Below are 17,451 nucleotides of genomic sequence, written 5' to 3' on the forward strand. Positions count from 1 at the left end.
TCTCATGCTGTCAAGGTTGTTGGTCGACTGAGATTAGATTCTAGCCGTCCGATCGCGCCTTCTTAAGAAATCCGACACACTTGCTGTTGTCGTTGCCACGTGGAGCTCTCGCACACGCCTCCCAAGCGCCCGTGACGGCCGGGAATGACCACGTGTTGGCCTTCCGGATTGAATTCTGGCTCCCAGGCGACCAGATCTTTCAATGCAGGTTCATGTCTAGGCCACTTCAACTCAAAGCTTCTTTATTCTGTAGGAGCTTGATGATCAGCTGAAGGGAAACTCAATGGGCATCACCAACGTCCAATTCTACTGCCAAGTTGAAGTAGCTGATTCAGACAGCATGGAGAGGGTCATATCCGACAAAAGAGAGAAATTGGGTGTTGCCAGGAGCGAGCAAGGCTGGCAGGAGGGCAAAAAGAGTCAAACAGTGAATTTGGATGAAGGTGTTGCCAAGCGCGAGCAGAAGGTGCAGAGGTTGAAAGAAAATATCTACACCCTCAGGGCCAAGGTTCCTCTCTCCAACACACACGCAGTGGATTTGAAGGGAGAATTTGAATGCCCAAGTGTTGAATCCAATATGGAGTTAAAGGATGTAACAGTGAAGATAAGGGTTGCACCAAGCCAGGCAGCATATATTATCTTGGGCATCAATGGTGGATGTATACTAGCAACTTTGCCACCTTAGCTCCCAAACTAATTACGCCTCATGCAGAAATGAACCCACGCCGAGGACACGAATGGCACTTTCGAGTGCAAAGGCATATTACTTTGTTGGATATTCCGTGAGGTATTATGTATTTTTGGCTCGAGAAAGGGGTTCGAGTGTTGTCCCAATATCCTTTGTTACATCAAGGGTACCATCGTCTTATAGAACGGTGGGTTATGGTGGAACTTTAGAATCCCTTTGTAAGGAGCAACGAATGGATGAGGCACTCCAGACGGTGCAACATATGCGCGAGCAAGGGATACCTTTGTCAAGGAACGTTATCCATTGTCTTTTGCAAGCATGCACAAAAAAGAAAGACCTGGCAGTTGGCAGGCAAGTGCACTCCCTTATAATCATAAATGGACTTGAATCAATTGCCTTTTTGGGGGACTACCTCGTCCGTCTGTTTGCTATATGTGGGAATTTGCTTGACGCAGACCAGGTATTTTACAATATCTCCAACCCAAGCGTTTACACATGGAATGCAATCATTGGTGCACATGCAAAAGTTGGAGACTCTGAAAGTGCTCTTGAATTTTGTTATAAAATGCAGCAAAAGGGCGTAAAGCCAGATAAATTCACATTTTTGTGCACATTAAAAGCATGTAGCAGTATAAAAGCCCTTTTCGAGGGCAGGCTGATACATGATGCGTCTGTGAAAAGTGGACTTGACTCAGATCTTGTTCTTATGAACACTCTGATTGACATGTATGCAAAATGTGGGAGTCTAGGTGACGCGAGCAAGGTGTTTGCCAAGCTGCAGAATAGAGATGTGGTGTCATGGAGCGCATTGATTGCTGGACATGTGGCTCATGGCGATGGTTTACGTGCTCTTGAGCTTTTTGGTGAAATGCAAGATGAAGGCATAAAGCCACACATAGTTATATTTGTATGTGTTTTGAAAGCATGTGGAATCATAGGAGCCATAGTGCAGGGTCAGTTGATACATGACCAGATTATCAGAATTGGACTTGAATTGGATGCCATTGTTGGGAGCACTCTTGTGGACATGTATGCCAAGTGTGGGGTTTTGACAGTGGCACTTTGTTTGTTTGATGAATTGGTGAAACGAGATGTAGTATCATGGGCTGCAATTATTGCAGGATATACTGTGACTGGGCATGGTCTTACTGCTCTGAAACTGTTTGGAGAAATGCAAAAAGAAGGTGTAGAGCCCGACAATGTCATATTTTCATATATCTTAAAAGCATGTGGCAGCATCAGAGCAATAGAACAAGGCAGGTGGACACATGAAAAGATCATCAGAATTGGACTTGATCTAGATGTTGTTGTTGGGAGCACCCTTGTTGACATGTATGTGAAGTGTGGAAGCTTGGAAGAGGCACGTGAAGTGTTTGACAAGATGCAGAACCGAAATGTGGTGTCATGGGGTGTCATGATTTCTGGATATATTCTAGAAGGGCATGACCTGTATGCTTTAGAAACTTTTGAAGAAATGGAAAAAGCGGGAATAATGCCAGACAAAGTCATATTTGCAGGCATTTTAAAAGTATGTGGGCGTGTTGGAGCCATGAGGCTTGGCAAATTGATACATGACCAGATTATCAGTCATGGATTTGAATTGGATGTGGTCATTGGGAATGCTATCGTTTACATGTATGCTAAATGTGGAGATATAGATGAGGCGCATAGGGTTTTTGACAGATTCCCAAGCAAAGACCTGGAATCTTGGAGTACAATCATTGCGGGCAGTTCCCAGCATGGATATTTTCTCCTTGCTCTGAAGCTTTTTGGAAAAATGCTACAGAACAGTTCAATGCCAGACAAATCTCTGTTTATTTGCACGTTAAAAGCATGTGGCAGGATAGTGGCCATACGGCAGGGCAGGATCATACATGAACGGATTATAAAAAATGGATTAGAACTAAGTACAGTTGTTGGGAGTGCTCTCGTTGACATGTACATTAAATCTGGGAGCCTAGAAGAGGCTCGTGAAGCATTTGACAGTTTATCACATCCAGATGTGGTGACATGGGGTGCAATGATTGCAGGATATGCCCAGCAAGGTTATGCAGTTTTGGCTCTTGAACTTTTTGAAAAAATGCAGCAGGATGGCATAAGGCCAGACAAACTCATTATTTTGTGCATCTTTAGAGCTTGTGGCCAGCTGGGAGCCGAAGAGCAGGGCTACCTTACACATGACCAAATCATCAGGATTGGACAAGAAACAGATTTGGTAACAGGGAACACCCTTGTTGACATGTATGCCAAATGTGGCTGCATAGAGGAGGCATGCAGAGTATTTGAAAGTTTACTAAATAGAGATCTGGTGTCATGGGGGACAATGATGACTGGATATGTTCAGAATGGGCAAGGTCTTCAGGGTCTGGAACTTTTTGGGAGATTGCAACAAGAGGGTATAAAGCCAGACGCTGTCTTATATTCCTGCATTTTAAAAGCATGTGGAAGCATAAAAGCCTTAAGGCAGGGCATGCTGTTACATGATCAAATAATTAAAGATGGACTTGAATCGGATGCAGTAATTGGATGTGCACTTGTTGGGATGTATAACAAATGTGGGAACTGTAAGGAGGCTCACAATTCATTTGACAAATTCCCTAAACAAGACTTGGTGTCATGGGATACGATGATTTCAGGATATGCCATGCAGGGGCATGGCCATCTAGCTCTTGAAATTTTTGGGGAAATGAAACAGGAAGCTGTAAAACCAGGCAAAGCTACATTCATGTGGATCTTGAAGGCCATTGGGAGCATGGGCGCCATTAAACAGGGACGATTGCTCCACAATTATATCGTAGAAAACTCAATGGTATCAGATCCAGTCGTAGGGAATACCCTTGTTGAGATGTATGTTAAGTGTGGGAGCTTAGAGGAGGCATACAAAGTATTCAATGAATTGCCAAGTCAAGATGTTGTGTGTTGGGGTATAATGATTGCAGGATCTGTTCTACATTGTAATTATAGGCTAGCTTGGAAATTGGTGGAGGATATGCAACTTCAAGGTTTGAGACCAGATGAGGCAATATTTACTAGTATCCTTGGTGCTTGCAGTCATGCCGGACTAGTAGAGGAAGGCCTTCTGTACTTCAAATCTATGAAAGAAGAACATGGCATTGCACCAAGTAGTGAGCACTATAGCTGCGTGGTTGACCTCTTGGGCCGTGTAGGATGCTTAAGCATCGCAGAGGATGTAATTCAGACTATGCCAACTCCACACGATATTATTGCGTGGACATCCTTACTCAGCAATTGTAGAACTTATGGTGACATAGAGCTAGGAAGAAGATGCTTTGAGCATGTTCTCAGATTTGATTCAACCAATGCCTCTGGATATGTGCTGATGGAAAATATTTATGCCCATGCTGACATGAGGGAGGATGCTGAAAAAGTAGAAGACTCGAGAAGTTGCAGACATGCATGGAAGAAGGCAGGGAGGGCCTGGATTGAGGTGAACAAAGAGGTCAATGATTTTTTCATAGGAGGCAAAAGCCACCCAGATACTGATCGTATCTTTTCAAAGCTCGATAGAATGTGTGTGTCAATGAAGGAAGAGGGCTATATGCCACAATGTAGCCTAGTGTGAGGGCCAAAGCTACATTGATCTCAGGTTTATGATCATTATGACAGACCGGTCTCAGCTGTTCAGTATCTCAACATATATGCACGAACCACCCTTGGTATAAAAAGATCGCAGCAACTAGAAGCCCTGGTAGGCTGATCAAAATCAAGTCCGGCAGCCTTGCGTCAGGTCGCAGCAGATCTTGGGCCTCTTTGATCAATTTGCAGTAGGGTCTTGGCCTCCTGGAACAATTCACAGCAAGTTGTGGAACACTGGGGGATGCTGGAAACCCTAATCGCAGCACTTGACAACCCTATGGGGTTGGAATACAAATCGCAACAGGTTCGCTCTCTTTGGACAGCTCACACGTGCAAACGGGAGAGGAATCTCATGCTGAAATCAGTTGCACCACAGTGGGAGGGCGTGGAGAAATAGAAAGAATGATTCGCATAAAGAGAAGGCAACTGGGGGAGAGATAAGAAGACAATACATAGCACTAGGGCCCAGAAATAAGGCTGGACCCCTTGAAGGTCTTTATTGCAATAGAAATAAACTTTGTACAAAGCATGAAACTGAGTACAACGCTTGAATAAATCTAGGAGCTTTGAGGCTCTTTTTTTATAGACTTGGCCTAGCTAAATGCTAGTCTTGCTTTTCTAAAGCTAAACTAAGATTTTTTGCTTTTGCCTGCTTTGGGGCAGCTTTTGTGTTCCTTTTAGAACCCCATGGGGCCTTCTGTAATGGTGCCATCTTTCTTGGTGCTTTTTGCCTTGTAGGTCCCACTTTGGGTCACTTGCTCCATCATTCTTTAGCCTTTTAGCGCTCTTCCAAGTCCTACACAGATACCAACACTTTAACCCATCAGAGGTTAGCGAAATGCATGCATTCCTAGTTCTTGGACTAATCCTAGTCCCTCCCCACAGTTCTCTTTTACCAACACAAAGCAAAAGTAAAACAATAAAACTTATTCTTAGCTAGCTAAAGCTAACTTTCTTTGACTGAAGTCAATTCTAATAAAGATTATACTTTTTTTCTTGAGAGAAGTACCAAATAGTGACAATGCCCTAAACACCCCTATGTTCGCCAAGCCGTGAATCATGGGCAACATGTAGCAAATCTGGAAGGAATTGAGAAAGAACACAAAGTTGTCCGTTGTAGGAAAACCAACTATTGTGAATGGCGTAATAGTGGACCCGAGTGTTTAACATCACTTTGAAGTTTGTACCAATGAGTCAAACTCTGGAGTTTTGTGAGACTAGTTCTTAATATCTTGCACAAAGGAAATGAAGGAAACCTTGCCCTTCTTGCTGAGAGCATTGGCAACCAAATCCTTTGAGCCAGGATCATACTGTATCATGCCCTCGAACTGCTGGAAAGTGCGACTCCACTAGACCTAATGTTCAAACCATTGAGTGGTAGGCATTATCTCTAGACATCGCAATGCCTATTGATGATAAATTAGTACTAAAATTTTTTCGCCTAAACAAAAAATGTTTCTAAGTCTTGAGGGCATGAACAATTGCTAGGGAGCTCCTTATCGTACGCTAAATACCTGGTCTCAATTGGTATCAGCTTGCGTCCTTCAAACTATTAGAAACATGGTGTGTGTGTGTGAGAGAGAGAGAGAGAGAGAGAGAGAGAGAGAGAGAGCTAGGGAGTGAAGAAATGGTAGACAAATGTAGAATCCATGAAGGCTTTCATTCATTCATCAAGTATGATAAGTGAAGTACAAGCCTTATATAGGCTACCCACTCACACACTAGCACCTAGTGCATATGGGATAAGTCCCATGATGACACGTGGCACTCACACATGACTCACACACATAGACTAGTACTAGATCACCTAGTACTACACACCAACACTTCACACCAACACACTCTTTGGCTATGATATCTCCAACACCCCCCTTTAGAGCAAAGAGTGTGAGACCCAACACGCAAAGAGTAGACCGATCCCCTCTGCACCGCAATACTGCAAAGAGCAAGTCCAACTATCCAACACCTACCGTGTGATAATGGCTTCTCAGTCAGCTTGCGACTGGCAAGGGAAAACCATCACTCGTCACCCCCCCTTACTCTGAACAAGGTGGTCAATACCATCAAACCAAAGTAAAAGACAATACATTCATTTTTGGGGGACAGCCCAGGGCAGAGTACCTCTTATTGACTGTGAATACATTTACTTTAGTGGGACAACTCAAGGCTGAGAACCTTTATTTGACTCAACACAAACACACATAGCATAGGGGCCTAGAAAGCCCAACCCTGGTCGAAAGGATCCTCGTCCTCAACAGAGAGTCCGTGAACCTCTGCTGTAGCTGCATGTATCTCCTCAGGGGGCTCTTCAGGTTCAGCTTGTTTTTCAGCTAGGAGATTGGCATGAGTTTCATCAATAAGGAGGGTTGTCTTTCCATCAATGGAGGTCTCTTGAGCACTGAAAAAAGCCAAGACCTGATAGGGTATAGATATGTCTTCAAATGTACTAAGAGAAGATAAAACCAGGAAAGGCCTAATTTCTGAAATGTAGGGTTTGCAAAAATTAGGGTTTTCTGCTGCAGGTCAGAAAAGCCAGTATATGCCATGAAAGAACAGCGCAGGACAGCTTCAAATGTCTTCAAAACAGGTTGTATTCCAAAGCAACTTTGGAGCAACTGAACTGAAACCCTAAAATCTGTCATTCTTTGAAATTTGAATAGTCGAACTTATGAAGTGCTCCTGTAGATAGTTGCAGCAGCTGGTCGAAGGTCTGAAGAACTCACAAATGCACACGCAGGTCCGAAATGTGCAAGGCGGTAGCTGTAGGTGCTCCAAATGCGAAAGCAGGTCTCAAAACTTGCAAGGCTGCTCCGAAGTGCTGCAGCAGGTCACCATAGTGAAAAATGGCTGATGTAGATATGCTGGAAGCCTCAAAACAGCTCCAAAAATGGGTCTGTTGAATGTGGTTCTGCAGCAGCAGCTCAAAAACCCTAATTTCAGCGATGAAATACTCCAAATTGTCCTTGGGGAAGCACACGTTCAAACAAGTCTTGAAGGAAGTGCCGACTAGCAAGCAACAGGCGTCTAGAACACTCGAATAAGGGCAACAGTGGAGATAGCAAGGGATGAAGAGGTGGCTGGCTGTGGAGGAGGCGAAAACAGAAGCTAATGGCTGCAAGAGGAGGCAGAATAGAGGTGGCTGCAAGAAGCAGTAATCTGAGCAGAGTTAGGGTTAGGTTAGGGCAGGGAGATGATGATGTGGCAGGGCGCCTAGGGCAGGATTGGCCTGCTCTGATACCATGTTAGAAACATGGTGTGTGTGTGTGTGTGAGAGAGAGAGAGAGAGAGAGAGAGAGAGAGAGAGAGTGAGCTAGGGAGTGAAGAAATGGTAGACAAATGTAGAATCCATGAAGGCTTTCATTCATTCATCAAGTATGACAAGATAAGTGAAGTACAAGCCTTATATAGGCTACCCACTCACACACTAGCACCTAGTGCATGTGGGATAAGTCCCATGATGACACGTGGCACTCACACATGACTTACACACATAGACTAGTACCAGATCACCTAGTATAACACACCAACACTTCATACCAACACACTCTTTGGCTATGATATCTCCAACACAAACACTATGGGGTGATCGTGCTGCCCCAGGATTGCTTCGACGGTGTATTCATTGACATCAGTACTCACATCAATTGGCTTATCCCACTAAGCCAATGCCAAGCATGGAGTTGTGGTAACTGCTTCCTTCAAAAAATTGAAAGCTATAAGCACTTCTGGACTTGAAGTGCATAGGCTTCTTCTTGCCTTCACTCCTTGTAGGAAATTGGTGATAGGGACAACAATCTTTGAAAAGTTTTGATATGCTTTTTATAGGTCTGGCAAAATACCCATGAACACGTGGATCTCTTGTGAATTTGTGGGCACCTCTTATCCATGATGTCTTTGATCTTTGCAATGTCCAACCAGATATCGGTGGAGTTTATGTGGTACCCCAAATAGTGTATCTCATCCAAAAAGAAACTACTCGTCTTAGTATTAATGTACAGTGGTGGTCCTTAAGCTGGAGTACTTGCTTGACATGATGCTTATGTTGAGCAGAATCTTTGGAAAACATCAAGAAATCATCAAGAAACACAAATATTGTTTTGTTGATGAGGTTCTTGAATATAGGTAGCATCATTTTGTTGAACGTAGCGCGTACATCTATGAAACCAAAGGACATAAATACAAACTCGTATTGGGCTTCCTTTGTGCATAAAGTTGATTTGTGGATATTCGGTTCGTAAATGATATCCACATTTCAAATTGATCTTGGAGAACATGTTTTCTTTGCTGAGCCATTTCAAGATTTAATCGATCTTGGACATCAGGAACCGACTCCTCACTTGTCTTGTTGAGTGCGCAGTAATCCACCACATCTTGGCTGTCTTGTCCCTATTCTTGATGAAAAGGTTTAGAGCTACATATGGGGAATTTCTCGGCTTGATGAAGCCATCTTAAAGCAATTCCTCCAACTTAGTCTGTAATTCAGTGCTTGCTATGTGGAGAAGCTCCTACGGTCTACCTCTTGGAGCAACGACAGGGCTAGTTCCTCGAATGTAATGGGCTTTGATTGTTCTCTGATGGTGAGAATTGTCAAGAACTCTCATCAGCTCTTCAGAAGTTTATTGACTAGCCGCATTGCCAACTGGTGCTTGTCCACCAGAGGAACGTCCATGATGGGACGCTGGAACTTTCAACACATGGCTAGTTGGTTCTTGAGAATTTTCATCTTCACAAGGAAGTTATGGGATTAACTCCTTCCCCATCATCATGGTGAACAATGGATTCTGGAGCATGATGATTCTCCATGTGTTTTTCATCTTATAGAGATCCTTCAAGATCTACCATGCTTCTTGTACTATCTCCGTCAAGGATATGAGGTACCATTGCATTTGCAGTCATCCCGATCATCATCGAGAGTGTGACTGCATCCTTCAGTCAACACTCCTTCACAATATGTGACATCTACGATGTCGATAGGTTTCAGCTCCGTTCCTTCTATCACCTCCCAAATTTCCAGATGGCTGCAAATCTTTACTTTCTAGATTTATAGTTGGTTTCATCTAACTTTTTGGCCTCACCAAAATGTGGAATGAGTGAGCTGGATGCCATGGCAAGGTGTAGATGAATGGAAGTCCTTAAACCTTTCCAGTACTCACTGCAAGCCAAACAAAACACACTTTATTGTGAAAGCTTCTCCCTTATTAGCAAGGACATCACTCTTAAGTTTGTAGAAGGTCTCAGTTGTAGATCTCTTGGGCTTTGACTCAAATACCATGGCTATTCGTTATTAACAATCGGGCTCTGATACGATGTTAGAAAAGAGAGAATCGCTTGTAGTAGCCAACTCCCACACCACAAAAATCTTGAAGCGATCAGACAACATCACTTAAAATACCAAGCCCCTAAGTGTGCATGCATGTGTGGAAAGGACACTATACCTAGGAGAGAATACTCAGATGTCCAGCCAAAGAGATATGTATTGATGTAGATGTCATGACAAGAGAAATGATTATTTAGTTAATTAATAGTCATTAGAACCTTATTATTGTTAGGCGCCAATTTGATGGTGTGGTTATATGTTTGTATTTATGATCGATCAAGCAGTGTAAGTAGTACCGCCAAACTATGTAACATTGGCCAATGATTAGTAATAAAGATGTACACACACGTGTCTCGGTCTTAGGGGCAATACGAAAGGAAAGGGTGCATTAGAGTGCATTGAATGGTAGGTGCATGGGTCATAGGATAAGGGTAGGTGTAAATGGGAAGTAGAACTTGAGTGATCTCAAGGGACATTAATGAAAGGGTATCACCCTTTAGTGTGAATCTCACGTAGCATTCTCTCTACCACATTGCATTCATCCTCTCTCTCTCTCTCTCTCTCTCTCTCTCTCTCTCTCCGACCTTGCATGTAGGTTAAAAGAGAAACAAGTACCCTCACGAGGGCACTCTTTCCCATTGGAGGGCCAATTGGCATTCAAATTTTGCATGCATTGCACACATTTGCATTCTCGAGAAGTTTGGTTCTTCACATTTGGTATCAGAGTGGTGACGACCGAGACGAGAAGCGGGAGAGGAGGGCAGAGGGCATTGTGGAGAAGAGTGTGGAATGACAAAAATCGGAAAACGTGATGATGGAAAGGCGCGCGCGAAGGACGACACGGTGCGCAAAGGCGCTCGACGACAAACGGCGCATGTGTGCGGTTGGTGACATCAGTCTGAAACTGCGGCGGAGTGATGAATGAGGGAAGGAATGCCTCTTTGATATGTATTTCCAGCAAACAGCCTTTCGTCGTTGCAAGCTGAACATTGTGTTGCAAACAAACTGTTATGTCGTCCAAAGCAGTAATTTTGAGGGTCTCAGGCAAGGCTCTCTTCCGTGTGAATGTACCCTTAAAATCCTTAAACTGTGAGGAAAAGAGACCCCCCCGTTCTCCCCAACAAAAAGCGGATCGGAAGGGGGTGATCCACCCACCAAGTACCCCCTATAATGGTATCTAGAGCTCCAATCCACTCAAAATAAGTAGCCCAAATGGAGTGTATCAGTTTACAGCAGAAATACAAAAAGAAAAGCCTTAAAGAGAGGGAAGAAGAGGTCATTTGAAGAGGTTTTTTGACACAAGCGAAGCAGGAGTCGGATAAGTACCACCAACTCTACGACACTTGACTTTTGCTGTGAAATAAACCCCTTTTTTGAAATTACAGCAAGTCATTTTCTCTCTTTGTATTACTAAAAGGAAAGAATGGAAGGGGAAGGAGATGTAACAATGAACTTATTCCTTTTCCTCTATTACCCAAAGGAGAGAGAGAAAGAACATCTTCACCCCCTCCTAAAGAGGATGGATTAGGTGAGAGTTACACATCTTGAGTATGATAACCCACAAATAGATTTACAGCAGTCTCTCCTTCAAGAACCTCTTGATAGGGAGTTCTCCTTTCGTAATCAAAGAAGAAATGAGACCAGCCAAGAACAAGGTGATGAGTTGACGCCTTCAACTCGAAACCCAGCACACATGGATTATAATCCAAGCGCAGGAGGAAGAGAGGAGACTCCTGTTGATAAGCTGATTTTTCAGCTTAGCAATATGATTGAACAGTCCATTATGATACGATTAGGGACTAAGAGGACTCTAAACTTTGGGGATGAAGAGTTGAGTACCCCTTCTAAGAGATCCAAAATCGTGTTCCCCAAATATGATGGGGCAAGGGAGGCTGACAAAATCCTCAATTGGATTCGCTATTTTGAGCTATACTTTGCCCATCAAGACAAGACCGAGCAAGAGAAGCTTGCTCTTGCCACATTGCATATGCAAAAGGATGCTCTAATGTGGTGGTCTTTGTCACAAACAGGTAAAGAGCCTATTCATGAATGGGCTAAGTTTGTGGAGCAACTGAAAGCCACTTTCATGCCACCAAGGCATGAACCTAACCTTTCGTTGGGAGAGGTTTAGGTAGTTCGGTAATGAGAGTACAGCTAGGTTTTGGAAACTTTCTCTAGAGTTATCCGAAAAGAGTGAGGAAGATAGGAGAAAGAAGTATTTAGCAGCCTTAAGCCCTAAAAGTAAGATATGAGGTTGAAATGTTTAACCCGACCACGCTTAAGGATCTCACTAAGTTGGCTGAAATAGCTGAGAGGAAATTGAATCCTCGTAAACCCTTCAATAAGGAGGGTGGGTCAACATCTAAGACTAACAACATATCTACTTTTAGGTAACCAAACCGGTTTAAGAATAATAAAGGGAAGGGTAAGCTCTTGTAAGGAATGTGAACAGCCAATCACGTCCTAGATGGGTGCCATTTCCTTGTATGACGGATGAAGGGAAGAAGAAGTTAAAATTGCCAAGACGAATTCAATAAAAGGGAAAGCCAAGGCATCCAAGCAGGAGGGTGAGGCTTCTACCTCCTCATCCTCGAAATCTACCGTGACTATTGAGCCAATAGTGAATGCTGTCCATTCAGCCAATACCTTTGGGCCTCATGATCTTTTTAAGGTGTATGGATTTGTGAATGGACAGAGAATAGTGGTTATCCTAGATGATGGATGTAATTATGACTTAGTGAGTGATAGATTGGTAAAATTACTCCATCGTAAACCAGAATTTATTAAAAACATGTCACTCTCAGGAGCTTTTAGGGGATATAATGAAGAAGACACATCCATAGTACAGAATATCCCTTTTCGTATACAAAAATATAGAGATCGAAGGGATTTTCTAGTAGCTCCTTTACAAGACCTTGACATGATTCTGGGTAAACCTGGTGGTATGATTGTAACCCTGCTATTCATCCTCATACTCATCATTGGATTGGGACATGTATACGATTCTATTGATTACCCCTACCCAAGCGAAAAGATTGGTAAAAAGAGGGTAGATTGTAATCTTGTGTATATACGGGATTCACGAGATCTTCATATCGCAAAAGAAGATTAGGAGAGAAATGAGTTCCTTAGAGCTTATGAGGATCGATTTTCAAGAGATGACTCATTCGAATTGCCTATGGAGAGAGAAGATGATCATGCCATAGACTTAGAGCCAGGAGCTTCTCCTCCATGTAGAGTCCATATAGGACGAACATGATAGAAATAGAGGAGGTAGAAAAACAAATCGAAGATCTATTGCAAAAAGGCCTGATTCGACCAAGCAGTTCTCCATTTGGAGCACTTGTATTATTGGTCAAGAAGAAGGATGGATCATATCGTATGTGTATAGATTACCGTGGTTTGAATAAACTTACGATTAAGAATCCAAGAGTGGATGATATATTGGATATGCCTAAAGGTGCTAAAGTTTTTAACAAATTAGATTTGAAATCTGGTTATCATCAACTTTGGATGAAAGCCAGAGATGAATATAAGACTGCTTTTCGCACCCTCACTAGACATTATGAGTTTTTAGTCATGCCTTTTGGCCTAACTAATGCTCCAGCTACTTTTAGTAGGCTGATGAGAAGGGCTTTGTGACCTTACTTGGGAAAATTTGTCATAGTCTTCTTTGACGACATTTTAGTTTTCAGCCAGACTGAGGAAGAGCATAAGGATCACCGTGCTAAGGTGATGGATCTCCAAAGGAAGGATCGATTGTTCCTAAATACCAAGAAGAGTGAGTTCTTCAAGACAGAATAGAGTATTTGGGACACATTGTGTCTACTGAGGGAATTCGGGTTGACCCTAAAAAGGTCAAGGCCATAATTGAATGGCCTATACCAAAAAATATACATGAGCTGAGATCCTTCCTAGGGATGTGTAGTTATTATCGCAGATTCATTAAGAAATTTACACGTCTTGCTTCTCCACTAACATATTTGTTGAAGAAGCATTCCTTGTATGAGTGGGGAGAGGCTCACCAAGTAGCTTTTGAGGAGCTTAAGAGAACATTGGTCATTGCACCAGTGTTAACCTTCCGGATATGGACAAAGAGTTCTTTGTTGTATGTACGGATGCGAGTGGTACCTCGATTGGGCAGTGTTGATGCAAGGAAGTCATCCCATTGCTTATGAGAGTAGAAAGCTTCAAGGGGCTGAATTGAAATATATCACGTATGAGAAGGAGTTACTGGCAGTCATTCATGCTTTGAAGTTATGGAAGCATTATATATATGGTTCTGCTTTCAAGATTAAGACTGACCATCAAAGTATCAAGCACTTGTTTTCTCAATCCATTGTTTCTTCAAGGCAAATCAAATGGGCTGAATATATTCAATCCTTTGGGCAACCAAATATTGAATATCAGCCAGGAAAGGAGAATTTAGTAGCTAATGCTACAGCTCCAAGTTAATCACATTTCTGTGATTAAGGGAAAATCATTAGGAGCGATGATTGAAGCTTATCCTTTAGATGAGGACTATGCTGAAATTTATGGGAAGATTCAGCGTAACAAGATCGGGGGTTTGCAAGCCTATTCCATCGTGGATGGACACTTATTGTTGGGACGTGCCATATGTGTACCCAAAACATTTCAGTATCTACTCATGAGTGAGTTACATGCAAGTCCATATTTTGGACATAGAGGCATTAGAGGGACCATTGATAATATTGAGAGGTACTTCCATTGGCCTAAACTTTGCAAAGAAGTTTCAGCCTTCATTCAACAATGTGACGTATGTCAGCACATTAAATCTGGCACCAGTAAGACTGTTGGTCTTTTGCAGCCTTTGCCTATTCCCTCTGAAAGGTGGGAACACATTACAATGGATTTTGTGTCAGGTTTCCCCAAGGTTGGTCAATTTGAGCAGATTTTCACTGTTATAGATAGGCTGAGTAAATAGGCTCATTTTATTCCTTTTAAAAAGGAGTTGTCTTCTCCTGAAACAGCAAGGTTATTCATTAGGGAAATCTTTAGGTTACATGGTTACCAAATTGTATAATGATGGCCGTTTCATTAGCAACTTTTGCACAGCCCTGTTAGAGATCTCTATCTCGGAACCAAACTGAAATTTACTACAGCCTTACATCCTCAAGGAGATGGACAAAGTGAGAATGCCAATCAAACCATAATTACTTTACTTTGAGCTTATGTCCATGACCAACCTAGAAGGTCGCCAAAATTCTTACCTATGTTAGAGTTTGCTTATAATAACACAGTACACACTTCCACCAAGAAAGCCCCATTCGAAATCATGTATGGGCAATGTTTACCCACTCCAATAACACACTTGGGGGAGCAAATTTTTGCTGCTGACCAGTTTGTTGAGGATACATCATAGGTTATTGGGCAGCTAAAAGAATATATTAAGAAGGCCCAGGTTCAACAATCCAAGGCAGCTAATAAGAAAAGAAAAGAAGTTTATTACAAGGAGGATGACTGGGTTTTACTGAAGATTGATAAAAGAAGAATCAAGTCAGTGAGAGGAAGTACAAAACATGTCAAGTTAGCACCGAAGTTTTATGGTCCATTTCAGATTTCAGCAGCTTTATATCCAGAAGAAGGATCCAGAGCGCATGAGTTGAAATTACCAGCCCATTGGCGTATGAAGAATATCTTTCATGTGAGCAATTTGAAGAGATACCATGGCGATACTTGTGCGTTTTTGGATACTCAGCATCAACCTGAACTTAAAGATGGGACTAAAGTTCTTACTACGGAACAGATTGTGTACCATAAAGAGAAGAGTACTCGTGGAAAGAAGAGATATATGTATTTACTGAAGTTTAAAAACCAGCCAGCTAGTGATGCACAATGAATGGAAGAAGAGTTCTTTACAAAATTTCCACAGATTATAAAGAGGCGATGCAATTGCAGAAGTAACAAGAGAAATTGCATGTAAGAGGAAGAGATTAGCAATAATCCAAAAGAGGACTTCTGCTCATTCAAGCAGAGGGAGTGTCATGACAAGAGAAACAATTATTTAGTTAATTAATAGTCATTAGAACCTTATTATTATTAGGCGCTAATTTATGGTGTGGTTATATGTTTGTATTTATGATCAATCAAGTGGTGTAAATAGTACCGTCAAAAACTTGTAACATTGGCCAATGATTAGTAATAAAGATGTGCACACACGTGTCTAGGTCCTAGGGGCAATGGGAAAGGGAAGGGCGCATTAGAGTGCATTGAATGGTAGGTGTATGGGTCATAGGATAAGGGTAAGTGTAAATGGGAAGATGGAACTTGAGTGATCTCAAGGGACATTAATAAAAGGGTATCACCCTTCATTGTGAATCTCACATAGCATTCTCTCTACCACATTGCATTCATTTGTGACCAGTCTGGATGAGCAGCCGACACGGTACCGTCGAGAGAGGGGCGCAGAGGCCACATGTGCGACAGAGAGCCCCTAGAGTACACTCTATTGAGGTCCGACCTATCACAACTTTCCTCAGAGGAGACCGACAGAGACGAGGGATCACTCTAGACATAGCCCAGAGAGTCTAGAGAGCGAGGAGACAGCTCGACAGATGCAGATACAAGATATTTTCACAGCTCACCAAAGAGCCATCACTGTACCAGGGCTTCGGCTTCGTCCCAGTTCCTGGATAGATTGATTGATATGATATGATTATGATTATGATTTTGTTAGCATAGATTAGTACTCAGCAAGGGTCCTAGTGTACCCTTTGCTTCAGCCCACTGAGGCTTGTATGAGTTTGCTTTTCTGTGCACTTTGTCCCATAGGCCCGCGAGGTCTCCCGTGGATGTTAATATATCTTTCTTTCTTTCTTTCTTTCTCTCTCTCTCTCTCTCTCTCTCTCTCTCCCATCTTGCATGTAGGTCGAAATAGAAACAAGTATTCTCACGAGGGCGCTCTCCCCCATTGGAGGGCCAAGTGGAATTCAAATTTCGCATGCATTGCACACATTTGCATTCTCGAGAAGTCTGGTTCTTCATAGTAGAGAAACAAGTACAAAACTTGTCAATAATATATATATATATATATATATATATATATGTATGTATGTATATATTATATATGTGTGTGTAGTCCCTCTATGACAACATGTCTTTAGCTCCGAGGGAATCCGTATCTCATGTTTTTTGGCACCGCCCTTTACCTAGGTTCGCTATTGGGCACTCTCTGGAAAGATAGAAACCACAGAGTCTTTGGTGATCCAATTTTTTCCACATTTGATTTCTTCCGTCGTTCTTTGCAGTAGTCACTCTTCGATTGTCTACAAACTCACAACATAGATCATGATGTATATTTGTCCTACATGGAGATTTTCTCTTGATGTAATCTTTCAGCTTACTAGTTTTCTGGGATAGCTATCTTGTAATATAAAGCATTCAAAGTTTTCACCCAAAAAAAAAGAAAGTGTATGTGTGTGTGTGTGTGTGTGTATAATCACTGAGATAACGTACCAAAAGTGGCTCCGTATGCTGTACATACTATAATAGACAACTTTTCCACGCCATGCGCCTTCCTTGTAGGCCTTAGTAGCTATAGATGATGAGTCCTGCTCACCCTCCTCACACCATAATATGGCTCTTCTATTGCTATGTAAATCTACCTCTTTATGAGCCCTTGGAAGGCCTAAAAACCCAGGGCAGACTGAACTGAACTGCCCAAAATGGGGCCTATATATAAGGAACAATGCCCCTTGACTTGGTCGACCAGCCTTACAGACCCGCCGACCCAGAAAAGGCTGACTGGCCCCGACAATTTACCGACTTGTCTGTCAATTTGCTGACCTGCCTTATGGCAAGCTGACATAATTGTAGCCCTTTTCCTTTG

The 17,451-nt window shown here is 42.5% G+C and overlaps 1 protein-coding gene across 1 annotated transcript; it reads left to right on the plus strand.

Moving 5' to 3' along the window:
- The first annotated feature begins 203 nt into the window (after nucleotides 1-203).
- LOC147891987 (pentatricopeptide repeat-containing protein At5g27110-like) lies at nucleotides 204-4,804 on the plus strand. The gene is made up of 2 exons (XM_087388952.1): nucleotides 204-4,478; nucleotides 4,510-4,804. The coding sequence occupies exon 1, from the start codon at nucleotides 738-740 to the stop codon at nucleotides 4,269-4,271; it is 3,534 nt and encodes a 1,177-aa protein (XP_087245078.1). The 5' UTR covers nucleotides 204-737; the 3' UTR covers nucleotides 4,272-4,478; nucleotides 4,510-4,804.
- Nucleotides 4,805-17,451: the final 12,647 nt, after the last annotated feature.

The sequence above is a fragment of the Dipteris shenzhenensis genome, chromosome 17 (assembly GCF_047967505.1).
Source record: "Dipteris shenzhenensis isolate YYH24624 ecotype China chromosome 17, Dip_SZ_1.0, whole genome shotgun sequence".
Classification (NCBI taxonomy): Eukaryota; Viridiplantae; Streptophyta; class Polypodiopsida; order Gleicheniales; family Dipteridaceae; genus Dipteris; species Dipteris shenzhenensis.